General features: G+C 44.8%; 1 protein-coding gene and 1 long non-coding RNA gene across 4 annotated transcripts; both read right to left on the bottom strand.

Annotated features, from left to right (window-relative positions):
- Positions 1 to 457: 457 nt before the first annotated feature.
- TENT5A (terminal nucleotidyltransferase 5A) lies at positions 458 to 7,690 on the bottom strand. 3 transcript variants are annotated; one of them, XM_031610900.2, is made up of 3 exons: positions 7,539 to 7,690; positions 6,144 to 6,628; positions 458 to 5,276 (listed from the first exon to the last, which is right to left on the bottom strand). In XM_031610900.2, the coding sequence occupies exons 2-3, from the start codon at positions 6,564 to 6,566 to the stop codon at positions 4,497 to 4,499; spliced, it is 1,203 nt and encodes a 400-aa protein (XP_031466760.2). In that variant the 5' UTR covers positions 6,567 to 6,628; positions 7,539 to 7,690; the 3' UTR covers positions 458 to 4,496. The 3 variants fall into 3 exon arrangements, with proteins under 3 accessions (XP_031466760.2, XP_031466762.1, XP_031466761.1); XM_031610902.2 differs by lacking the exon at positions 7,539 to 7,690 and adding an exon at positions 7,277 to 7,475; XM_031610901.2 differs by lacking the exon at positions 7,539 to 7,690 and adding an exon at positions 6,780 to 6,944.
- A 10,673-nt stretch (positions 7,691 to 18,363) lies between these two features.
- Positions 18,364 to 20,760, bottom strand: LOC149919128 (uncharacterized). The gene is made up of 3 exons (XR_016464800.1): positions 20,636 to 20,760; positions 20,462 to 20,526; positions 18,364 to 18,945 (listed from the first exon to the last, which is right to left on the bottom strand). It is a non-coding gene; the product is annotated as an uncharacterized LOC149919128 (long non-coding RNA).
- Positions 20,761 to 21,170: the final 410 nt, after the last annotated feature.

Below are 21,170 nucleotides of genomic sequence, written 5' to 3'. Positions count from 1 at the left end.
AAGGGCCCATATTTCTATTCAGGGAGCAGCACCCCTAGCCCTACAGGGCTGCTGAAACACCAAGGACCTTTGTGTGGCTGCCAGCAGGGTGCTTCACCATCCTGAACTACCAGGCATCACTAGGAAATTTTGGTCACACTGCCTAAACCACGAAGACAGCAGGAGTATTGCAAGGCTTCAGAGCTTTGACACAGCCTGACAAGCACTACACTGGTTTTGGTGCTGGTGGGAAGGTTTCTCCACAGTTCACTAAGCCCATCAGAATTGAGCAAAGCTTCTCAAAATGGATTGTGCTCCCATCAGAAAGCAGACCAATGCTGCTCTTCCCAGCAAAGTGCTGCTTTCATCTTTTTTTGATGGAAGCAAGTTGGTATCCACCAGGAGCAAGCCAGAGCTATTTCAGACACAGAAGACAGAAGACACAAATCAATAGAAAAAAATAACTTCTTTTTATTTACAAAAAAAATCCAAATATTGGATGCTGTAAACAAAATTCACAATCTGTTCCCTCTAGAGTCTGTTTTCCATCAGCTCTTTTTCTTTGTCTGACAACGCCTATAGTCAAAATGTTCCAAAAGAGCAATCCAAGGAGCAGTTTGCTGCAACAGGATGCCTTGCAGAAGGCAACAGTTGTATGGAAATCTGAGGGAAAGCAAATCTGTACAGACTCCTACAGACTGCAGGAGCCTGCAGTGCTTCAGCCAAGCTGTCTTGAAATTTGCAGGCTTTTTTTTTTTTTTTTAAACTATTTATTTTGTTAGCAAACCATTATTACAACAGCAAAACAGTACACTGATTTTCTTTCTCGCAAGGGAAACTCTCTGCATAAAGAAAACCATACAAAAAAAAAATATATTCAAATAGGAGCTGAATATGCAATTACAGTTTTTCCTTTTCTGTGCAGTTTTATCTAATACACTTCATTTTCTCAATTTAAAAAAAAAAAAAAAAAAAGCATTTTTTGAACTGGTAGGAGCTTCTGACACAATGCAAACCAAGCACTAAGTAAGAGGTGTTTCGAAGATTTGTATGAAGGCCTTTGTGCAAGACAAAACAAAAATATTTTAAGTAAGTGCAATAAAACTATAAAAATATCATCTTTTTGGTCTTCTAACTGCCCTTCTATTTTTGGAAGAAGTGTTCTTGCACTGGGGAGACAGCTACATCTAAGAAAAAAAATCCAATTTCAAAGCTCTCTGTTGTTTCGCGATAGCTCTACTGAACCAAGTTTAGCTCCCTCTTGGTTAGCAGTAAATTCAGCTGCAGCACAAACAGTTTTACTGTAATCAGGTCAATGTTTTTAATCAGTTCAACTCTTTAAAAGGGGCACTGTCTTTTGCAGCAAGTTGTAGCCTTGCAGCTGATTGGATGAGAAAAATGAAGTCTACAAAGCAAGAATGCGGTTGTTAACTTTAAAAGTATCAGTGTAACGAAGGGCGGGAGGGGGGAAACAGTTTTAAAAAGTCAGACTTTATGGAGAGGAAGGTGTGCAAACCGCAGGAATAAACCAGCTTTGAAAAGGGGTTCTTATTTAATTCTTGGCCTGAGCTCACGCCTTCTTCCCACCTCTAACACCAGGCACCTTTTAAACTCCCATCACAGTTACAACAAAGCTCCACCAGTTCCACCATTTGCTCATTAACATATGCAAAACAGATCCAGAATACCTATATAATATATATAAAAACATATTATATATGTATCAAAATGCAAACGCTGAAAGGTGCAGTTTAGCTCAGAGTCCTGCTGCATGCACTATAAGGTAACTAGCTGCTGTCAATCATAAAAACACAATAAAATTTGAGCAGAGAGGAAGTAAATCAAAACTTTCTTCTAAGCGATGGAAAAAGGGTCCTTCGATGGAAAAATACATTGTGTCATGTTCTATCAGCATTCTGTGGTTGTGGCACCGCTATAGATTCTCAGCCCCCTCAGAAGAGCGGATGACTCATTTATTTGCTGCAAATAGTTGCGGCGAGAGAAGACATACCACATTACCAGCTGATCCTATTTCCCCAGCCCTCCCCGTGCTTCCGCTAGGAACCTTCCCTGAGCTGCCGGCAGAGCAACGCTTTGGCCAGCGCCTTCCAGCTCTGCCAGCCCACACGGGCCCCGGCCTGTAACACGGGCCCTGCTCTGGCCTCAGAGAGGAGGAAGGCCTCAGGGGGGAGGAAGGGTTGGCGGGGACAAGGTCTCCGAGCAAACACAGCAAAGGGCAATGAAACAGATTGTACATTTCCTGAAGAATTCACAGGGAAGGTGCTTCTGTAAACAAATCAGGTTCCCGCTAGATTGCCTTCAGAGTTAAAAGTACAAAGCGCGACAAAAATAGATGTACCTTAGTAGCTCCGTAGGGAAAACACAGCCGGGACGCGAGCCCTGTTCTCTCTAGCTCCTGCCTCCACAAACACAAGACCATGCAAAGATGCACGGTTTTCTCTCAAAACCCTGAATTCCCTTTTCTTTTCCCCCCTCAGCAAAAAATAGCAAAATATCAGAGTCAAGTGTCATTTAGTTATCGGGGTTTCAAAGCCCAACAAAAATCTAACACCTTCAGGGATGGCACTGAAGTGAAAACAACAGCGGAGGTTTCATTTTCCCCCTACTGGTCTTTTGGGAAAGGAAATGAAAGTGAATAGGTATTGTTCCAATGTAAAGTGATTCCATTTAAATAAAGTACAGTACTGAACTTGTAAATGCAGTGTGACAACCAGATCAAAGATGTTTAATATTTGCATAAAAATATATATATATATAATATATATATATAAAATATAATTTTAAGCAATCGTGCAACTCTTAAAAAGGGTTCATTTCACATTTACTAAATTCTAGTGGTCCTGGAATGCATCACGCATTCTATTAAAATACTCCTTTAAATATTAACAATTAGTGTTCAAATCTCCAACTAATACAATATCCTTTAGCTGTCAGGGGGTTTAAATAAACCTATCTTTGATCCACGTTCCACTGAATTACACATAATGGAGGTATGCAGTCACAACATTAGTGGGTTAAATGTCAAAATGGCATTACAGTACAAAATAGTTTAAAAAAAATCAGCTAGTCATGTTTCTCTGTTTGTGGAATTATTATGGCTCACAAGCAATCCACTGAATTACTGTAATCCTTGTTCTTGCAACCAAAGACATTATCTGAATCCCACCTTAATCCTGACTGGTTCATTTACTCCAAATTTCTCAGGTGTGGGTTAAAAATTCACTGCAAAGTGCCCACTGTCCTATGACATCCTGTTGCAAACTGGAAAACACATAGTACTTTATTTAAACATTCCTTAATTGCTACATTTTCCTAGACCACATTAATATATATTGTGTGTGTATATATATAGATATACACATATAACATGTACATATATACACACACAAACATATATACACACATACACACACGTACCTAGGATAATAGCACACCGACATAACATTTACTCTATACAAGTAATTGCCAAGAAAAAAAATAGGGCATTTCCTCCACCACTTATTCACAAGCTTATGGTTGTTTTGCTTTTTAATCCTTGTGTCCCTGATAAAACAAAATGCATGGTTAAATCACAAAACTAGATTTTTCTCACTTCAAATTTTATGAAGGCATCAGGCACTTTTGATTACTATTGGTGTGTACAAATATAGCAACATCTTTTTTTTGTTTGTTTTATATATATATATTTATATATATACTCTACTGTGTCTTCTTTGCTCAGATAACTTATTTGTGAAATCTTTGGTCCTTGAGCATACTTAGTTTGCCACAGCTGTTCTCCCTGCATTCTCACATTTTAAAAATGGGAGGCACGCACACACAGCTGGAAATAATGGACTTTGCCATCATACGTGTTTCCGTTTTTCTAACTGTACCAATCTACTACTGTTCATTTGGAGCAAGCTGTTTCTGATAAAGCATTCTCTATTCAAGCAAGCTATACATTCTACACTGTCAATCCATAGACGGCACTTGCTGCAAGCCCCAAATGCAGTAATTCCAATATACATTTTAATTCAGCTTATCTCTGCTTTATGCCTCTACTTTTAATTCCTGAATATATATATATATATAATTGTTTTTTGAGATTTTTTTTTGTTGGTTTTTTGTTTCTTTCATATTCTCCCTTTTGCAGATCCCATTCTAGAGTAAGAATAAAAACAAAAGAAATAAGGCTTTCCCATCTTCTCTATGCCAAAGCTATGGGAGCAGATACTGCCAACCCATATTGTCATCAAGCATTCCTCCCTCACTTATCTCAGGGGAAGCTGGTTGCTTTTAATGACAGGCCTCTTGTGCTCTGGGTAGGATCCAATTATTTTGGGGTTCTTTCTAGATCATGCTCCCATTGTTTATTAGAAGAACCACAAGCTTTCACCAAGCTTGAAAACCAGAGCAGATCATCATTGCACAAAACACCCCATTTCAAAGGGGCGCACTGCCCCTTTCTACGCATTAGAAAAGGTTCTCCCCACTGGGTCTACTAATTTTGATCCTTAATTACAGGGCAGCCAGGTAGAGTACGTGTGCTGCTGGCATGGGAACACCGTCTGCACCTGGGCAATATAGTAATTGCTGAAGTTGGCATCTGCTACGTATGGGGCTGGCTGGTAATAACAGGTGACATTGGCCACATTGGGGATGATATTCTGCTCGGCTAGGACCCGGATGGCCAGCATGGTGATCAGATTCAGCGTCTGTCTCCTCTCATGTCCCATCAGGCACACTGTGCTTTCGTTCACCACACCATGAAGGGTCATGAGATAGTCATACTTGCGGTCCTCTAATCCCACAAAGTGGTTCTGCAAGTAGGACTCCAGCTTTCTCTGCTGTTCTCCAATGTCTGAGAAGTCAATGAAAAACCTCGAGCACATGTATCTCTGCAGGGACTTAATCTCGGATTCAGAGGCAGCCCTAAAGCCCCTTACCAAAAGGTTGCAGTACTTCAGCAAACCGCCTCCTCTGATCTCTTCGGGATTTCTGGTAGCAATGATCTTGTTGCAGAGGTGATCAAAAGCTTCTTGGAAATCCCCATAGACGCTCTCGCCGATGATAGTTGGGTGAAATGTCTCAGTCATCGGATTCTCTGAGCATTCATAAAAAAGCAGCAGGGAGTCCAGCTTGATTTGGAAGGAATCAACGCTGAATTCAAACTGCCGCCTCAGAGAGTCCACGAACTTCAGCTCCACATTCTTGCCGCTGTTGTTGGACAAGGAGATGAGACTCCACCGGTCGGAATCATTGCATACTTTGACCATTTTCTGCACGTAAGCTTCCTACAAACGGAAAGAGAATATGAGCAAACCCCCTTGCAGCAGCCACTTCCCATCTCTACCCAGCTCTAGCAGTGCATGAAAGGAGCCTGCGGGTAGGGACCGGAGGGGACATGCAGCATGGGAGCACTGTCACCGCACAGGGATGACACGGTCCTGTTGGGGCTGTCGTGCATGAGAACTCCTTGGCACCTCTGCTTCTTTCAAGCACTTCTAAATACATATGCATGCAAACCCGAGGGTGCGCATGCCAAACAGCCGTGCACCCGCATACAAAAGGTCACTGCTATTATATCTTATATCTTTTTTTTAAAAACAGTTTCCACTTCCCTTCCCACCCTCTCAGCTCCCCCGAAATAATAGTAATAATAATAATTAAAAAAGAAAAAAAAAAAAACACTCAGCAAATGTTCCCTCTCTTCAACCCCGTTCCTTCAGCACAGCTTCCGAACTGCCCCTCTGAAAATCTCAAAGGCATTTGGCACGCAGCCTTAATGAACCGGAGCAGGCTGTCTATGCGGAGAGGGAACACCGCCGGGGCACTGAGACAGACAGCGACGTGAGCAGAGCCAGCGGCAGCCTCCTGCTCGCCTCCCACCACCTCGGGTTTGGCACAGCGGGCACCGCACCACCGGGGCATCCGGGCACGCCGGGTGGGTCAATGCTCCCGGCAAACTACGTGGCTCCGAGGAAGGAGAGCCGAAGAGCACCAGCCAGGGCACCTTCCTGCAAGCTCAGCTTCCAAAGGCGGGGGGCAACGTCACCAGTGGGTGTCGGGTGGGCACGGACGGGGTGCCCCGCACGCTCTGCTTGCAGCGGGCTCTACACCTGCGTGCTCCGCACGTTCAATGAGCAGCTCTGTGGGCTTACCTTGAGGGTGAGCGGCGTGATCTTCTCCTTATTCACCCCCTCGGGCAAGAAATCCAAGAGGCAGTCCAAGACCACGTCCTTCACAGTCTGAAACTCGGCTTCCCCTTTGAGGTCGGCGCAGAAGATGAGGTCCAAGTCCTTGTAGCCCAGGCCGCTGTCCTGGTGCAGGACGTGGCTGGCGGCCGAGCCGTTGAGCCGCACGTCCCGCAGCCCGATGCCCTTCTCCTCCAGCCGGCTCCGCACCACTTTGACGATCTGCCGGGGCTGCATGGCCAGCGTGGGGAAGTTGCCGCGGCCGTGGATGGGGATGGTCTCGCTGAGGATGCGATCCAGCCGCTGCACTTGCTCCCAGCTCAGCACGTTGCAGTGCGCGCTCTCGCAGCCTCCCGCGTAACCCCCGCCGGCCTTCTCATCGTCCGCCATGGTGCGCGGCCTCCGCGGGCTGCCCGGCCCCGCTGCGGCTCCTCGCTGCCCTTCCTCCGTGCCTGGCAAGAGAGGAAAAGCGAGCGGTCAGCGCCGGCAGCCCCCCCCGTCCCCGAGGCGCCGGGGGTACGCACCCGCGGCTCCGGTTAAAAAGGGGAAAGAAAAAATGAAATGAACGCGGGAGAGGCGATGCGGGCAGGGGGAGCGCCCGACCTGCGGAGCCGCCGCTGCCCTCGCCCCCCGCCGGGGCTGAGGCCGCCCCGCGCTGTCGGTGAGGCCGCCCCGCGCCGCGCCGCCCCGCTCGCTGCCGCCGTCTCCGGAGCTTTCGTAGTTCTGTCCGGGGAAGGTCCCCAGTAGTTTTTATACGGGGTTTCTCCGCTCTTCCGGGGCTCCGAGTCACGGCGCCCGCGTCCCGCCCCCTCCATCTGCATGGCCGGCCTCGCCGGTGCCCCCGGCACGCCCACCCCGTGCGCACCCACGGGCCGCCCCGCGGCTCGGCGCGGCTCGGGCACGGCGCGGTTTGGCACCGCGCGGAGCAGCGCTGCGCAGCCGCCTTCCCAGCCGGCTCTGGCTGGTGGCCGAGGGGGGAGGCAACAAGTGTACCCCCTCCGCGGGGCAAGGTGCGCGCCCACAGCTGCCAGGCATTCCCTTCTTATTATTAGATTCCCGATTTTTAACCCCCCTTCACTGCCCCCGCGGCGTTCCCTTACGCTCCAGGCGCAGCCGGCTCCGTAGCAGAGCGCCGGAATGCGGCTCGGAGCTGCGCGCTGCCCGACGCGATTTTCAGAGGCTTTGCGAGGAGGAGATCCCCCGGAGCGCTGTAACGGGGCAGCGCCGTGCGGGGGGAGAAGCTGCCTGCAAAGTGCGGTGATTGCGGAGGGGAGGGGAAATATTTAACACATTTTAAAGTGTTTTTTTTTTTTTTAATGCTCAAACGTTCAATTTGAATAATGTTATTTGCCTGGTTTTCACCTGCTCCGGGCGCACAAAGCACACACGATCCCCCTGCGCGCAGCCTCCGGCGCTGCAGGGCCGCGACGCGCCCCAACGCTTCCTGCGCCCCCCGCGCAGCGCACGCGCAGGTTGCGCGGGGAGAAAAGCGGCTGCGGAGGGAGGCGGGGGAGGAGGGGGGCTGTGCGGGCGTTGCGTCACCGCTCGGGGCTTCGTGACGCGCGGCGCGTGGGGCCAATGGGGGCGCCCGGCGCTGTGACGCGCTGCCACCCCGAGCGGGCGCTCCGCCAACGTGGGGGGGGAGGAAGGGGGTGATGAAGATGGAGCGTACGACCCCCCTCAGCTTTAGCTCCCCTCACTTTAGCTACCCGCGGGGGTAGGGTTGGTGTGCGGCTGCCCATGCCGGGCACGGCTGGCAATTGTGCGTGCCTCCCGCCCAAAAAAGCCCCGAGGGTGCGCACGGTGCCGCTGACCCCTGGTAGGACGGGGGAAGGCCCCGCCGACCGCCAGCCGCCGCCGCTCGCAGCCGCGTGACAATGGCGCCCCCTCCCGGGCGGCGAGCGCTGCAGGGGGCAGCGCCGCGCAGAATGGCCTCGCTTACGGCAGGCTTTGGGGTGTTCTGGGAGCGAGGACTCGAGAAGTGCGAGTTGCAGCACGCGGTCTCCTTCAATCTCCTTCTGTCTACACCCGGGAACTGCGCGGGGCCATTGCTGTACTGAGGAGCCCTGTGCCTGCTGGAAAGTGAGAGGCCAGGAGAACGGTGCAGAGTTCTGTGCCAAGGCGGTTATTAAAAGAAAAAAAAAAAAAAAAAAGAAGCAGGAAGCTTTTAAAATCGGGATGTGTACACATGAACGCAGGCTGAAAGCAGGAGCGCTGTATCTCATATCCGCTGGCGGGGCCTGGCAGCCATTAAAATAAACATGCTCAGAGGGGCAGCGGCAGCCTGCTGAAGGCCTCTGGCCTCCCAGCACCCTAAGGCCCTGGAGCCATGGTCTCCTTGGGCCTGAGTGCCCAAGGGCAGCCTCATATGGAGGCAACCATGAGGGCCACAGCACCGCCAGGCTGGTCAGGGCCCTGTACTTCGCCCAGGAGAACCACAGCGCACAGTGGCACCTGTGTTCATCTGCCAGAGCGAGCGCTGCCCTTGGTCACAGGCCAGCTGGCAGTGGCCAGAGAACTGACCCAGAAGGGATCCGAGCTTCCCCCTTATTCCAATTTAAACTAGGCCATCCCTGAGAGTCTGGGATGCAAGGACTGGCTAGTGAGAGGCAGCATTTAATTTGACTTCCCAGCATGTGGCAGTGAAACTTTAGCAGTATTAATTATAGCAGCGCCACAGAGCATTAGGTAGGCCAGTAGGATTTGATGCTATTTTATATGCATCTTATTTCTTTCCTCTTCTCTTTCAAGTTGTTACCACTTGCAAACTTCAGAAGGAAGGTAGGCAGAAGCTCATTCTGGAGAATAAACTCTGGTGAAGGAATTGTAGGATTAGCACTTTTCAGTTCAGAAAGGTACATAGAATATTCATCATCGTGCTCTTTTATATATATATATATATATACATATAAACTATGAATTATTTGCATCAATGTCAGATTCATTTTATGTCTCTTCCCCTAATTAATGGGCACTAGATCGAGGCTGTATTTTCTTGATTAAGCTGCCTACATACCGTGGATAAAGTGGAAATAGATCTTTACCAGTGCAGCTGTACTTTAGGGTAGAAGAATATTCTGTATTTGTTACTCTTTTGTCCTACTCAGATGTGGAATTTAAGTTATTGAAGACTGTAGAAAGAAATGTAATTAGGGTGAATTAGGTTGTGAGAAATTCAGAAATATTTGTATGAGTTTCAGAAATCATTCTAATTATGACTGATCCTGGTGATGCTCCATCTAATAAAAGCATTAATTCAGCTCATGAACATGCACTGTGCCTTTAATGACAAGCATTTTTTTTTAAGGAAAAGGTTTTGTTACTTTTAACTACCAATGTGGGAAGAAATTCTTTGACAGCATTTGGGTGGGATTACTCATGCAGCCAGTTTGCATTGCCAAAGTGGTTAATGGGAAGGTAAGATGTGTGGCATGAACTCTGCCTTTCTGTAAGTCCACACCAAATTGCTCAGTTAATCACTTCACCCCAGCAGTGTTATCCTTCTTGCTCCAGAACAAAGGAAAATTAACAATACTGTTTCTGTGTGTGTTTGTGTGTGCTTGTATGAAAGTCTTCAGTGTGAGCACTGCTGTGCAGAAACAGACTTTCCAGGTAAATTCTGCTGAATTGAAGAATTCTCTGTGTTTTCCTGATTAAACTCCATGCAAATTGTCCATAACATCATCCTGGTTCCCTTTTGCCCACTACATGCTATCTAGAATAGGAACATGCATTCTTTTGATGGGGAAAAAAAAAAAAAAAAAAAGCAAAAAACTGTTGACTCTTCATCTGTGTCTGTCAGAGCTTCAACTCAGAAGCAGTGGCAGCAGAGCAGGAGATGAAAACAGCTGCCTGGGGCTTTGATTTGGCACATCCTAGTTTTGCCTGTGTCTGGGACTGAGCATCCCCATCCTGCACGTTCCCCCACTTGATGGGTTTAAGTGGAAGGAACAGGGTTTGCAGTCCATGGCTGCTCTATCAGTGCAGCCAAGGTACAAATGGATGGACAGACAGTCAGGGAATTCACCTGAAGAGCAGCACCACTTCAGGCACAGAACTAGTGTTAATTCAGCCAGAGGTGTTTGCTTTCATTAAGAACAGGATAAACATCACTCTCATTACCCTGTATTAAAAGTGGCAGCCTTCTGTCCAGGGATGATTTGGCAGAGAGACATCCAGAACGAATCAGAGAAGTCTAAAAACCTCCTTCAGAAGTTTAGAAGAAAGATGCAGCAAAATGTTATCCCTACAGTGTCACAAAAACTTTTGTTTCCTATAGAGCCCAGGGGCACTTAAAACATTAAAAATTATTTTCTGCTTCCTAAAGGTGGAAAGATGGAGCTGGGCAGCAGTCACCTGCAAACTTAATTGTGTTGGCACCCAATTTCCTTGCTGGAAATGAGATTGTCCCTAACTGTCCTCTATGCAACCAACATATGGATTTCTCAGCTCACCTCCAGATTTCTGGAGAGTTCAGGCCACAGTGTCCTCCTCTTCTCTCCACATCCCTAAGGGAGGCAGCTTCCATCCCACTGCCTCCATAGCACAGGTGGGCAGCCAGCAGCATGCAGAGCTGCAGGGAGATGCCAAGAGGACATCAGCCAACAGGATGAGGAGTTCAGAGTACTCCTGTCTTGGCTGGGAAGAGACTTTCCTTAGCAAAATGGCTATTCATACCTTTGACAATAGAACAAGACATCATACTTTCGAAGTCTAAGACCTGGGTGTTTATAATAGACATACCTGCAAGCCTTTCCCAGTCGTTATTCATTCATCTCTTTCCCCAAAACTAGTCTAGGTAAAGCTTGAGCGTGAGTGTGGGGACAGAATTCAAAGGCTGGTTTGTTTTGGTTTTCTTCAGTTTATTCTCGGAAGAGCATTCAAGCCTGATTTTAAAATTCTTTTCAAAGACTATATTAAAAAAATTTCTAATACCTTAAGGTTCCATATATTTTATTGCCAACATTTATTTCTGTATGTGATACCAGTAAAAATTATTACATCTTATAACCGAATGGCCTATAGTAAGAATTAGTACTGGAATTAGCATTGACTATTATGTACTCAACACTAAAGCCCTTTGAATTAAATGAAAATTAGTGATCTCTAGGAAATAATCTTTTCAAAGATAAATAGAAGAAATTTTTGTGCTTTGAAAGTACTGTAGTCCTATTAGTTTTGTTTTCCTTCTGCCAGTTTTTACTGGAAAGATGTTTTACTCATCCTGGGAAAAATGTCAACATTTGGACTAAATGCTGTGTTGTTTTGAAAAGGTGCAGTTTAGAGCAGGCCAAATTAGCAGATTTTTCTGATGAGCCTGCCAGAAGCTTTTTGCAACTCTGCTGAGAGAGTGCGTGTTAAATGGAATAGCAGTGTTTAACACGTGCATTGTTGCAGCAGCTACAGGCCAAGTCGGAGATTGGGGCATCAAGCCACTCATCTAACAGAAGTCTCCTCCTAAAGAGCTCATGGACTAAACAGAGCAATATCTTCTGTCATAGTACCACCAGAATTTGCCCCCAGAGGAAGAATTATTTGGGTCACCTGTTGCTTGGAAATACTGGCCCTAGGGATCTGAATGCAATTAAGATGAGTTATCCATGTGCACCTGTTCAGCTGGGAGCCAAGGATAAGCTTTTCTTCTCTTCAAGTGGCCGCATTTTTCATTACTATGGGAGAGCCTTGAAAGCTTCAGTTCTCTGCCCACATGGGAAAGGCAAAACCCGATGTTTCGTGACTCATGCATTCATGCAATCCCAGTTGCATATGACTGATAGGATTGTATGCTGATTTTACTTTTCCAGGTTTTGTTTATCCTACAATGCATTAAGATCTTGTGGGAATACTCCAATGGATTTCACCATTCTGTATTTTCTTCAAGAGATATGGAGAAAAATGTCATTTTCTTTTTAAACAAACTGTTCTGCATTTGGAGCAGTGAGATGCAGCATGAAAACACAAAACATGAAGTAACAAAGATGGGGTTAGCATTTTTTTCAGAAAGAATTGGTTTTGCAACTCAAAGCTATAATTTAGTTCTACCTACTACAAAACAAAAGTTGTCTTACCAGATAGTTTCACTGTCAAGCATATGTCTCCTGATGGAGTTTGGGCACCTTTCAGTCTTGATAAAGGCTTATAAATGTAGGAAACTCCTGCAGAAAATGTCTTCCATTATCTAGTTACCATCACTTTTACAAATGCATATGATGTTTCTAGCTGGGAGGCATGCTTATTATATAGAATGGGTTTGCTCACACTGATTTTCTTGGTGCACATTGAAATTATATATATTTCTGAGGAGGCAATTCTTGGCAGTTATCAAAAGGTAAGATACACATATTCAGTATTCTTCCTGTTTAAACCTGCCAAATTTTCCAGGCGATATCCCATACCTTGCCCAATCTGACTACTGCAGGTAGTGGGCTGCTGTGGAAAGGAGGAGCAAAAAATGATCTTTTTACAGCTGCACATGCACCAACAACTAACACAAAACTGTCTTCACCAGATTTCACAGAATCACAGAATGACCAGGGTTGGAATGGACCTCAAGGATCATGAATCTCCAACCCCCCTGCCACATGCACCTCCCCATTTAATACTAGACCAGATTAGAGTAGCTTCTGGTCATCTGGAGTGGTATGAACGCTCCAACCTTTGGGCTGGAAGCAAAGAATCAGAGCATCTTGAAGACAGATGAATGAAGCTCATTATTTTAGGGCTGTGCAAGTAGGGGCACATTCTAAACACTGAACAGCAATGGACCAAAAGGATGTGAGAGTCCTGATCATAGGAAGCAAACAACTGGAAGTTACCACAATCTATTTGTGCATCCTAGGAGAGACTTTCTGGTGGTCCCTGTGTGCTACCATTTGCAAACCACAGATTGCGTCAAACACTCTAGCCAGAAATAACCTTCCTGTTGCCCATGGGATGTCACTGTGCTGGACCAGTGTGCCCTGCTAGCCTACCCAGGTCCTAATGATGTCTTAGCATTTCCAAAGTTCACAGAATCCCATCAAGGCTGAGGTTGGCAGGGTCTTTTGAGACCACCTGGCCCAATCTCTGTCCAAATAGGGATACCCAAAGCAGGATGCCCAGGCCCACATCCAGGTGGCTTTTTGAAGATCTCTTAGGATAGAGGCTTCAGCTGGGTGGCCCCCAGCATAATTGCAGGTTAGTCAGTAGGGATATGTTCTTTATTTGTTTTGTGTATTTCTCAGTGTCCAACCAAACTGTCACCCAAAAGCAAGAGGACACCCCATTTCTGTTTTGTTTCCTTCATCCTTTCTTTCTCCACCTCCTGACACAGATCATTTCCAGCTGTCCACGTGCTGGTGATAGCAGCTGCAGCAAGAACCTGGTTCAGCGCTGCTCTGCTCTCATAAACAGGAATGCAATGACGTACTTTAGCAAAGCATCCACCCACAGCACTCCTTTTTCTTTCATGGATCTCCTTTTCCTGCATGGGAAACTTTGCTCCTCCACACCCTGTGCTTCTTTGGTGTGCTAGATTCAAGAACTGCCTGAGAAGAGAATTTAGTCAAGAGTACAGAGGAAAGAAAATAGTCAATTTATCAATTATATTTAAAAGCAAAAGTAAGACATTTTGTAATTTTTTTTTTTTCCAAGTGGAAAGGGAAATATATCAGATATGCCAAAAAATGATAAGGCATTTTTCCCCATGCATGATTTTTTTCTCCAGAAACAAGAAAATACTACAGATCAGTACCTGAAGTGGATTATTATGCATCACTGTGCCCAGCTTCCACTTCACAGGAGGGTCAGGGAGGAAACAGCTCAATGCTGTGTTACCACTGCTTTTCCTGAGATCCTGTGGGATCCCAAGTGGAGCCAGCTGCATCAAGGGCCTCCATCTCACACAGCTGCAGGCTGCCACCGATTTCAGTGCCAGGCAAGGCAGGGTCCTCAGGACTCTAGCCTCTCCTGACCATCACCTCAGCATTCTTATTACAATGCTCCCCATCATCAGTACCATTTACTATTGGGAGAGATAGGCAGCTGCGCAGCAGCAGCTGCAGCCCACTTTTTGTTCAGAGGGGCTACAACCCTTGCTGCTCAGGATGGTAAAGTTGTTTCCCTGCAGAGCTATGCTGGAGTATAGCTATTTTCTCTGACCTCTCACCGCTGTGGAAGAGCTTAGAAATCAGCCAGACCTAAGAGGTATGATCCTTCCCCAACTGGAAGGCACCAGAGCAGCTCCTGCCCCTGCTCTGGCAAAATTTGGAGCCTAGATGCTAACTGCCCTTTCTCAGAGCAGCTTCAGCCACTCAGCTCTGCTGAGCTCAGCAGTAGCGCAGCTGAGCTCTGAGCCATAAGCTGGCTTCGTGCATGGATAAAAATAGTAAGGCACAAATAACTTTTACACTGAAATAAGGGTAATCCTCACGTATCCATTCTTCTTCTCTGAGAAGCTCTCAGATATATAAAGGGGCAGAGACTAATGCAAAAATGCTCTTTCAGCCACAGCACTACATGACCCTTTTAGTTCTCATTTATTCCTGGACAGGCTTCTTGGGCATGGAAAGTTTCAGGTGGCCTCAGGCAAGGAACACCCCAGAGAGTAATCTCAGCCCACCATGGGATTGTAGGAAGAAGCCAAAGCGGGATGGGAGCCTTTCTTTCCAACTCTAATGTTTGAATGTTCCCCATCACAGTGGAAGTCTTTAAGACAGCTCATCTGATGTGATGCTGAGCCAAAATATGGAGAACAGTTTGTGAAATTTCATCCTTTTGAAACAGAGCCCCAAGCTTGCCTCCTACTCATACCCAAACCTAATCTTATCCTGAGTGCACTCTCCTCTCCTCCTCTTGTCCTTCCCAGGCATTAAGCAACTTTGTTGTGCACATGCCACTTAGCATGTGAGAGCACAGAGGTGTCAGCAGACATACGAGGTGACCTAGTAAATGACAGCAGAGCAAATGGTACACCAATGTTACTAGTCCATTTCTTGTTCCTCTGCTGAGGACCAGTCCCTTTTCCAGATTAACCCCCAGAGGTTCTTATTTATCAGCATAACATTTGCTTCATTTGCCACTGATTTCCAAAGAACACTTTGCCCAGGAGACCTGTTGTCCTAATGCAGAATTTCAAAGAAAGATTTATATTTCCCATTCCAAATACTGCTCTCATTCGTACTAGAATAACAGAGCAGGGGTTTGGCTCTGAATACATGAAACTTTAGGAAGAGACAATGTGTGCTTGTGAATAGAAGGCTGAACAAACAGCACTGGATTGTTGCTGGAGTGATATGCAGAAGTCCCCTGTTCAGGAGGATATTTCCCACTGGTCTCTTCCCCACCATCCTGCGGTATCCTCTAGGTAGGAGCCTTGTATCTCTGGCCTGCACACTGTGCAGCCTTCTTATTATTAGAAAGCTCCCCATGTGAGGTATTGCTCCACCAGCCATCAAACATGGCATTTCATTGCAAGGAACCAGCAGAGCATGGTTCCGTCTGCTGATCACGTCATACTGTGTGCCCGCTTGAGGCAGATAACACATTTCTGTAATTTTAGGATGGGAAGAATCTGTTGCCTAATTCACAGCACTTTACTGCTCTGAAAAATGGCACCTTGGTGGCTGTCAAGTAGCACATGCCTTTCATTAGGAATGTGCTTGTTCTATACATAATTCCAGGGTTTGCCTTAGATTACGTCATCTGGATAAGTAAACTGGTCAAACTTTAAAACAGCTGAACCCCGTCAGGCAAAGTGTTTCTATTTTCTTATTAATTGACGCATGCAGCTTTTCATCACTCACTGCCTTCATCCTTGCTTTGCTCCCATGATACCTTAGCATTTTATCACAAACTGCACCGCCCCTGAATGCACTCATGGACCAAAGAAGCAGAGGCACAGGCAGCCCCAATGCATCCCCACAGCTTCTCTGCACAATGGAGCCAGCTGCTAATTGCTTCTGTGCTCACACACCAAGACACAAGATTATCCAGTGCCTGAAAGCACCAAACACAAACAATGCCCCGAGCTGGGGGTGAGCAGAACTGCTCTCTCCTAACAGCAAAAAGGAAGTAGTAGACTGAAAAATAGACGGGAAATGATTTTGCCATTCTGCCTCTAACAAAATGTAATCCTGAGCTGATTTGTTTTTAAGAAGTTCTGGCTGTGCTCCAAAGGGCTGCAAGTCCCGGAGATGAGCTATCCATTTCCTCTAGTCTTTTTAACATGGCTGCAGCTGAACTTTTAAGCCAGATTATCCCAATTTACCAGGCATGAGATTATTGCTAGTGTGCAAAATGAGGTAGAGAATTAAAAATAGCCCTGCCGGTAGCTGTGAAGTCATTTGATCTAAGGCTTAGTTAGAGGTTTATGTGTCATTTGCAAGTACGTGAGTTCCAAAATAGCCTGCTTAGTAAGTCTGTGCTGCAGGGAGCTGGGAAGCACAGATTTGACTTATTTGCTTTTCACAAGTCAGCTTAGGATGTAGAGGCAAGGGGGAAAAAAAAAAAAAAAAGGCAGATTTTAGAATGAAGTAGCTAGGTGATTGAACTGCACGTGATGAAAGCAAGCAGTACTTGTAGATGCTCAGCTCAGCTCAAAGCAGTTCTTCTGTGCATGTGTTTAATACTCTCATACAGTGCAGCACAGCAAACGTGTGGCCCACAGAGGCAGAAGTGATTAAATTCAACTTTGTAGAAATCATGCAAGCAAAATTAAAAATACCTAATACCTAATGTTCTACAGGTTTTTTTGTGTGTGTGTTTGGGGGGGGGGGGGGGGGGGTGGGAGAGGGAGGAAGGGGGAAATTGTTGTTTTTTGGGTTTTGTTTGTTTGTTTGTTTGTTTGTTTTTTGTAAAATGCCTCCAGTCTTAGCAATTTTAGCTAGGGAATTAGTTGAGTAAGAAGAGATTTTAATCAGGCATCTAAAAGGAAGGAAAGAAAGTTCCAGGGTAAGCTAATACATGTTCTTCCTTCCAAAATATATCATTTAAAATTTAAAAAAATGATTCACTTCTCAAATTATTTCTTACTTTTTCCAGGCTGGGTGTAATTCTTCCTTTTATCACTGGGCAAACACTATACATCTAAGTGCAACTCATAATTCTTCTGTACCTACAAATGAAGAGCAGGTTTGCTGCCCTGGACTGCATGCCAGACAGTCTGCAGTCACATAACAGCAGAAGGTGCTCACAACTCCTAATCCCCTCTTGTTTGTTGTCTCTTTTTTGCATGGATGTGTTTTCTTCCCACATAAAGAAGTGGGACTTTCAAAGCAAACAGTGCAAAAGAAAATTTACTTCACGTATCTCCTGCGCTGCTGAAAAGTGTAATTCTGTGCACTTTAGAATACATTAGCATTTTATCACAAGTCATGTGCACCTTAGTCCTTCTGAACAGCTGACTCTTTCATTCTTCTTGCTAGCTAACAACATCTTGTTTTGGTTGCTGAGATGCCAGAGGTTTTGAAGTAGAACCTCCTATTAATCCCCAGTACAAATGCCACCATTAAACATCCAGCAGGTTTCCAGCCACTACACCTGAAGCATCCAGCATGGTTTTATGTTTTAATACCACAAAGAGACACAAATCACAAGGAGTTGTGCTGGTTGATAGTACCTGACAGACAAATATGGCACAATGTCCTGAAGAAGAGCTTGATATTACATGAATGCTTAGCATAGGTGATTCCATTTCTCATTCTTTAGTTTTTAAGGGCTCCACTCAGCCCGCAGACTGCTCTTCCCTGAGCATCTTCCCAGCTTCGAGTCAAAAATGCAGAACAGGAGTCCTGCTGTGGGGTGACACGGGAGCTTGAGGGATCATTTCAGGTAGCTCAGCTGAAAATGCCTCCATTGTTTAGCAACCTGCAGAGCAGCCAATCTCCTTCCCACATGCCAATGGCCGCTCTATGAAATGTGTACTTTTCATAGATGTAGGTCTGCAAATTTCTTCTGATACGTAAATATCTAGAAAAATGAAGCCATTTATAAACACCTTCCCTCCTTCCTCTTCTCCCTCCCTGCTCTGCTACAGAGATATGCCTTTTGGCATGTTGTAGGCTTAGTCCACATGGCTCCAGAGCAAACAATGAAATATTAAAGGTATGGTGGTGGTGGTCAGTTAGAGCCAAAAGGAAAAATTAAGAAATAAATAATAAAAAAAAAAAGAGAGAGAAGCAGTTTTAAACCTAATGGTATATCTGTTGGTTTACAACTTGTCCAACATGGACCAGAACCCCTAAGTACATTTCTGTTATCTGACTTTCAGTTATTGAGTGCCCTATCTTTTATGTATTCACAGGCATTTTCCACAGGTGCTCAATTTCCATTATATTTAAGCCAACCCATTGATTTCAAAACTTGACACCAAGGGACCTCTCCAAGGCTTCACAATTTGAGCAAGCTGTGCAATCACAGCAGCAGCTCTTTTGGTAGAGGTTTGCTGTCTCAGGACGAGTTTCAGTTTGGTTGGGGCACTGCTCATCTGCAGCAAAACAAGATTTTGGATGTAAACGCTGCACTGGCTTTGCCTCCCCCATGTGTTGTCACACCTACTGAGGACTTGGATTTCTGCCAGGACTCTTGCACACCAAACACATTGCAGATGCAGGGGCTGCATCACTTCCTGGGGCTCATCTGGTGGAGGGACACTGAGGAAGGAAGAAGAGGGCATTTGTGTGCCAGCCTCGTGCTCTGCTCTTCCACCTTTCTGCTTGGCTTCTGCTTGTCAGACTTGGATGCAGGGTTGCCATTCATAACTGTAATCTGGTGCCAATCCTGTAAAAGCTTCCTTTTAACAGAGATAAGATAATGCAGTCTAACAGTTCTTTAACAAAATAGGATTAATTAGCAGGAAGCTGGCTGCTTAATTCACCATTGACCTGTAAAACCTAGTAAGAATGAGGTCACTGGACATAATAGAGCTATTTAGGAGTTTAGGGCAAACTCTAATAACAGAAATCATCTTCTAAAGCTCACTCTGATAGAATAAAATTTCGAGGTAAGGAAATATTGCTTATTAACGACAGATCTAATCTTCAAAACAGTGCACTCTGTATACTCAAAAGTTTATTCCTTCCAAAACAAACAATTGCAACATCTAAGCATTTGGTTGGTGGACACCAGACTTTGACATTCGAACCCATCAAGTTTTTTGTATCCTTTCCCCCTAATTCTGTTATATAAAGCTCACTTTTCCTATGACCTTAATATCTCACAAGATCTTCACATTATGAGAATCTTATTTCATGTTTCAACACACAAGAATCAGTACTTCTCGGTGCATATCCTGAGCAATAATCGTGATCAAATGAAGTCTGTTTAAGGATCGGGAAAAATAAATAGTGTACATGTATTTCCATATCTCCCCAATTTCCCTCCAGCTTCTACCTACTTTTCCACTTGCTTTTTCTGACAGCAGCTGTTTGCAAATTACAGTTTCTTTTACTAATACACATGTTGATCTATAACATTTTTGCCAAAGCAGTGTTCCTGTTTTCACCCAATAATTTCTTATTTCTCCCCTCTAAATTATGTCCTGTCTGTTCCCCACAATGTTGAAAGTCAAGATTATCAAGCAGGGTTTCAGTTGATTACAGTGCACATCATCTTCCAAAGTGGTAGGTTCAGAGATATTTACAGATCAGAAATACCACCCAAAGCCATTCTCAGCAGATAAATGCATCTATTTCTGGGCGCTGTGGTCAGGTAAAAACCATGCACAACATCCAAGCTACAAAACAGTCAAAAAAAGTATTGATTTTGATGTACCAAATCTATTAGTGCTTCTGCTTGCAAAGCAGGGGGATGAACAGTTCCCCTTAGCTACCATATGGAAACAAAAAGACTTTCCTCTTTTTTTTTTTTTTTTTTTTTTTTTCATTTATTATTCCCTCCATCTTCAAAGCCTTTATGTAGTAACTGGCTACTGTCCCACCTGTGCTTGCCAAGGAAGCTTGAACATATTCCTTAAGATGGCCAAAAAGGTCATTATAGTTTGAAAGAAAACATTTCTTCTACCCAGGAGCTCAGCACACCATGTCCCTATTTTTCCAGCCTGCTGCCAATAAGGGGAAGTGAGATCTCTTTTCAAGCTCAATAACGAATAGTTTTGTGTGTCTACTACAAAAGATCAGGAAGCCAGACCCACTTTTTTATTTAACACGTGGAGCCAGATTCTCAGCTGGTATATGCTGAAATTGCTCTACTGATGCGAAGAAAAATATACTGATTAACATCAGCCAAATTTCTGCTCTACATATTATGTTTGCAAAGTAAATGGCATAAATCATGGAAATTGTACTTACTTTTTCCATTTTGAGATATTCTTCCTCAGTATTCCCTGAGAAAACATTGTTGCCTTGTTAAGGTGCTAAGGATTCAATTAAAAAAAAAAAAGAAAAAAGAAAAAAAGAAAAAAGTAGAGTCAAAATACATCCACAAAACTTCAAAACTTTTCTAGTACTATTCATCTCTGTTACCTCTACAGTCGCAGCGCCAAAGGGGTGAATAGCTCCTCATTTCTTCTCCTGTCTATTATAGCCTTAGTATGTCAAAATTGTACATAAATGTGGAGGGAGGAATGCATGCACACACACAATATGCTCTGCATTGTGATACACACCTCTCTTTTTCTGTGGCTTCCAGAGCTCAGGCTACTGGAATTTCCATCAGCTGAGTATATCCAAGTAGCAAGATGATTCATCAGCAGCAAAGGAAAATATCTAAACTTTGTTCTTTAGGGAAACGTATTAGGAGAGAGAAAACTTTGCACATAGGAGAAGAGAAAAAAGAAAAAAAGAAAAAAAAGAAAAAAAAAAGGAAAACAAGGAAAACATTTGCTAAGTTTTATTGAACCTTATTGAACCATCATCTTTCAGCATATCAGTTTAGAAACTACATATCTGCAATTCACATATACAGGAAAGTTACTTTCATGCACTATTTAGGGATGTGCATGCAGCTTTGCAAAAATTAGTGTTATTTGGTGGTAAATTATTAATGCTTTGATTCTTT

This window comes from Phasianus colchicus, chromosome 2 (genome assembly GCF_987193195.1).
Source record: "Phasianus colchicus chromosome 2, bPhaCol1.hap1.1, whole genome shotgun sequence".
Classification (NCBI taxonomy): domain Eukaryota; kingdom Metazoa; phylum Chordata; class Aves; order Galliformes; family Phasianidae; genus Phasianus; species Phasianus colchicus.
Note: the sequence above shows the minus strand (reverse complement) of the source record. Positions and strands in the feature narration are given on the sequence as shown.

Excerpts from the sequence above, each read along its gene's own strand:
- TENT5A (XM_031610900.2), bottom strand. The coding sequence starts at position 6,566 with ATGGCGGACGATGAGAAGGCCGGCGGGGGTTACGCGGGAGGCTGCGAG. Across the intron at positions 5,277-6,143 it reads TCACGCCGCTCACCCTCAAG|GAAGCTTACGTGCAGAAAAT; the intron begins GTAAGCCCACAG and ends TTCCGTTTGTAG.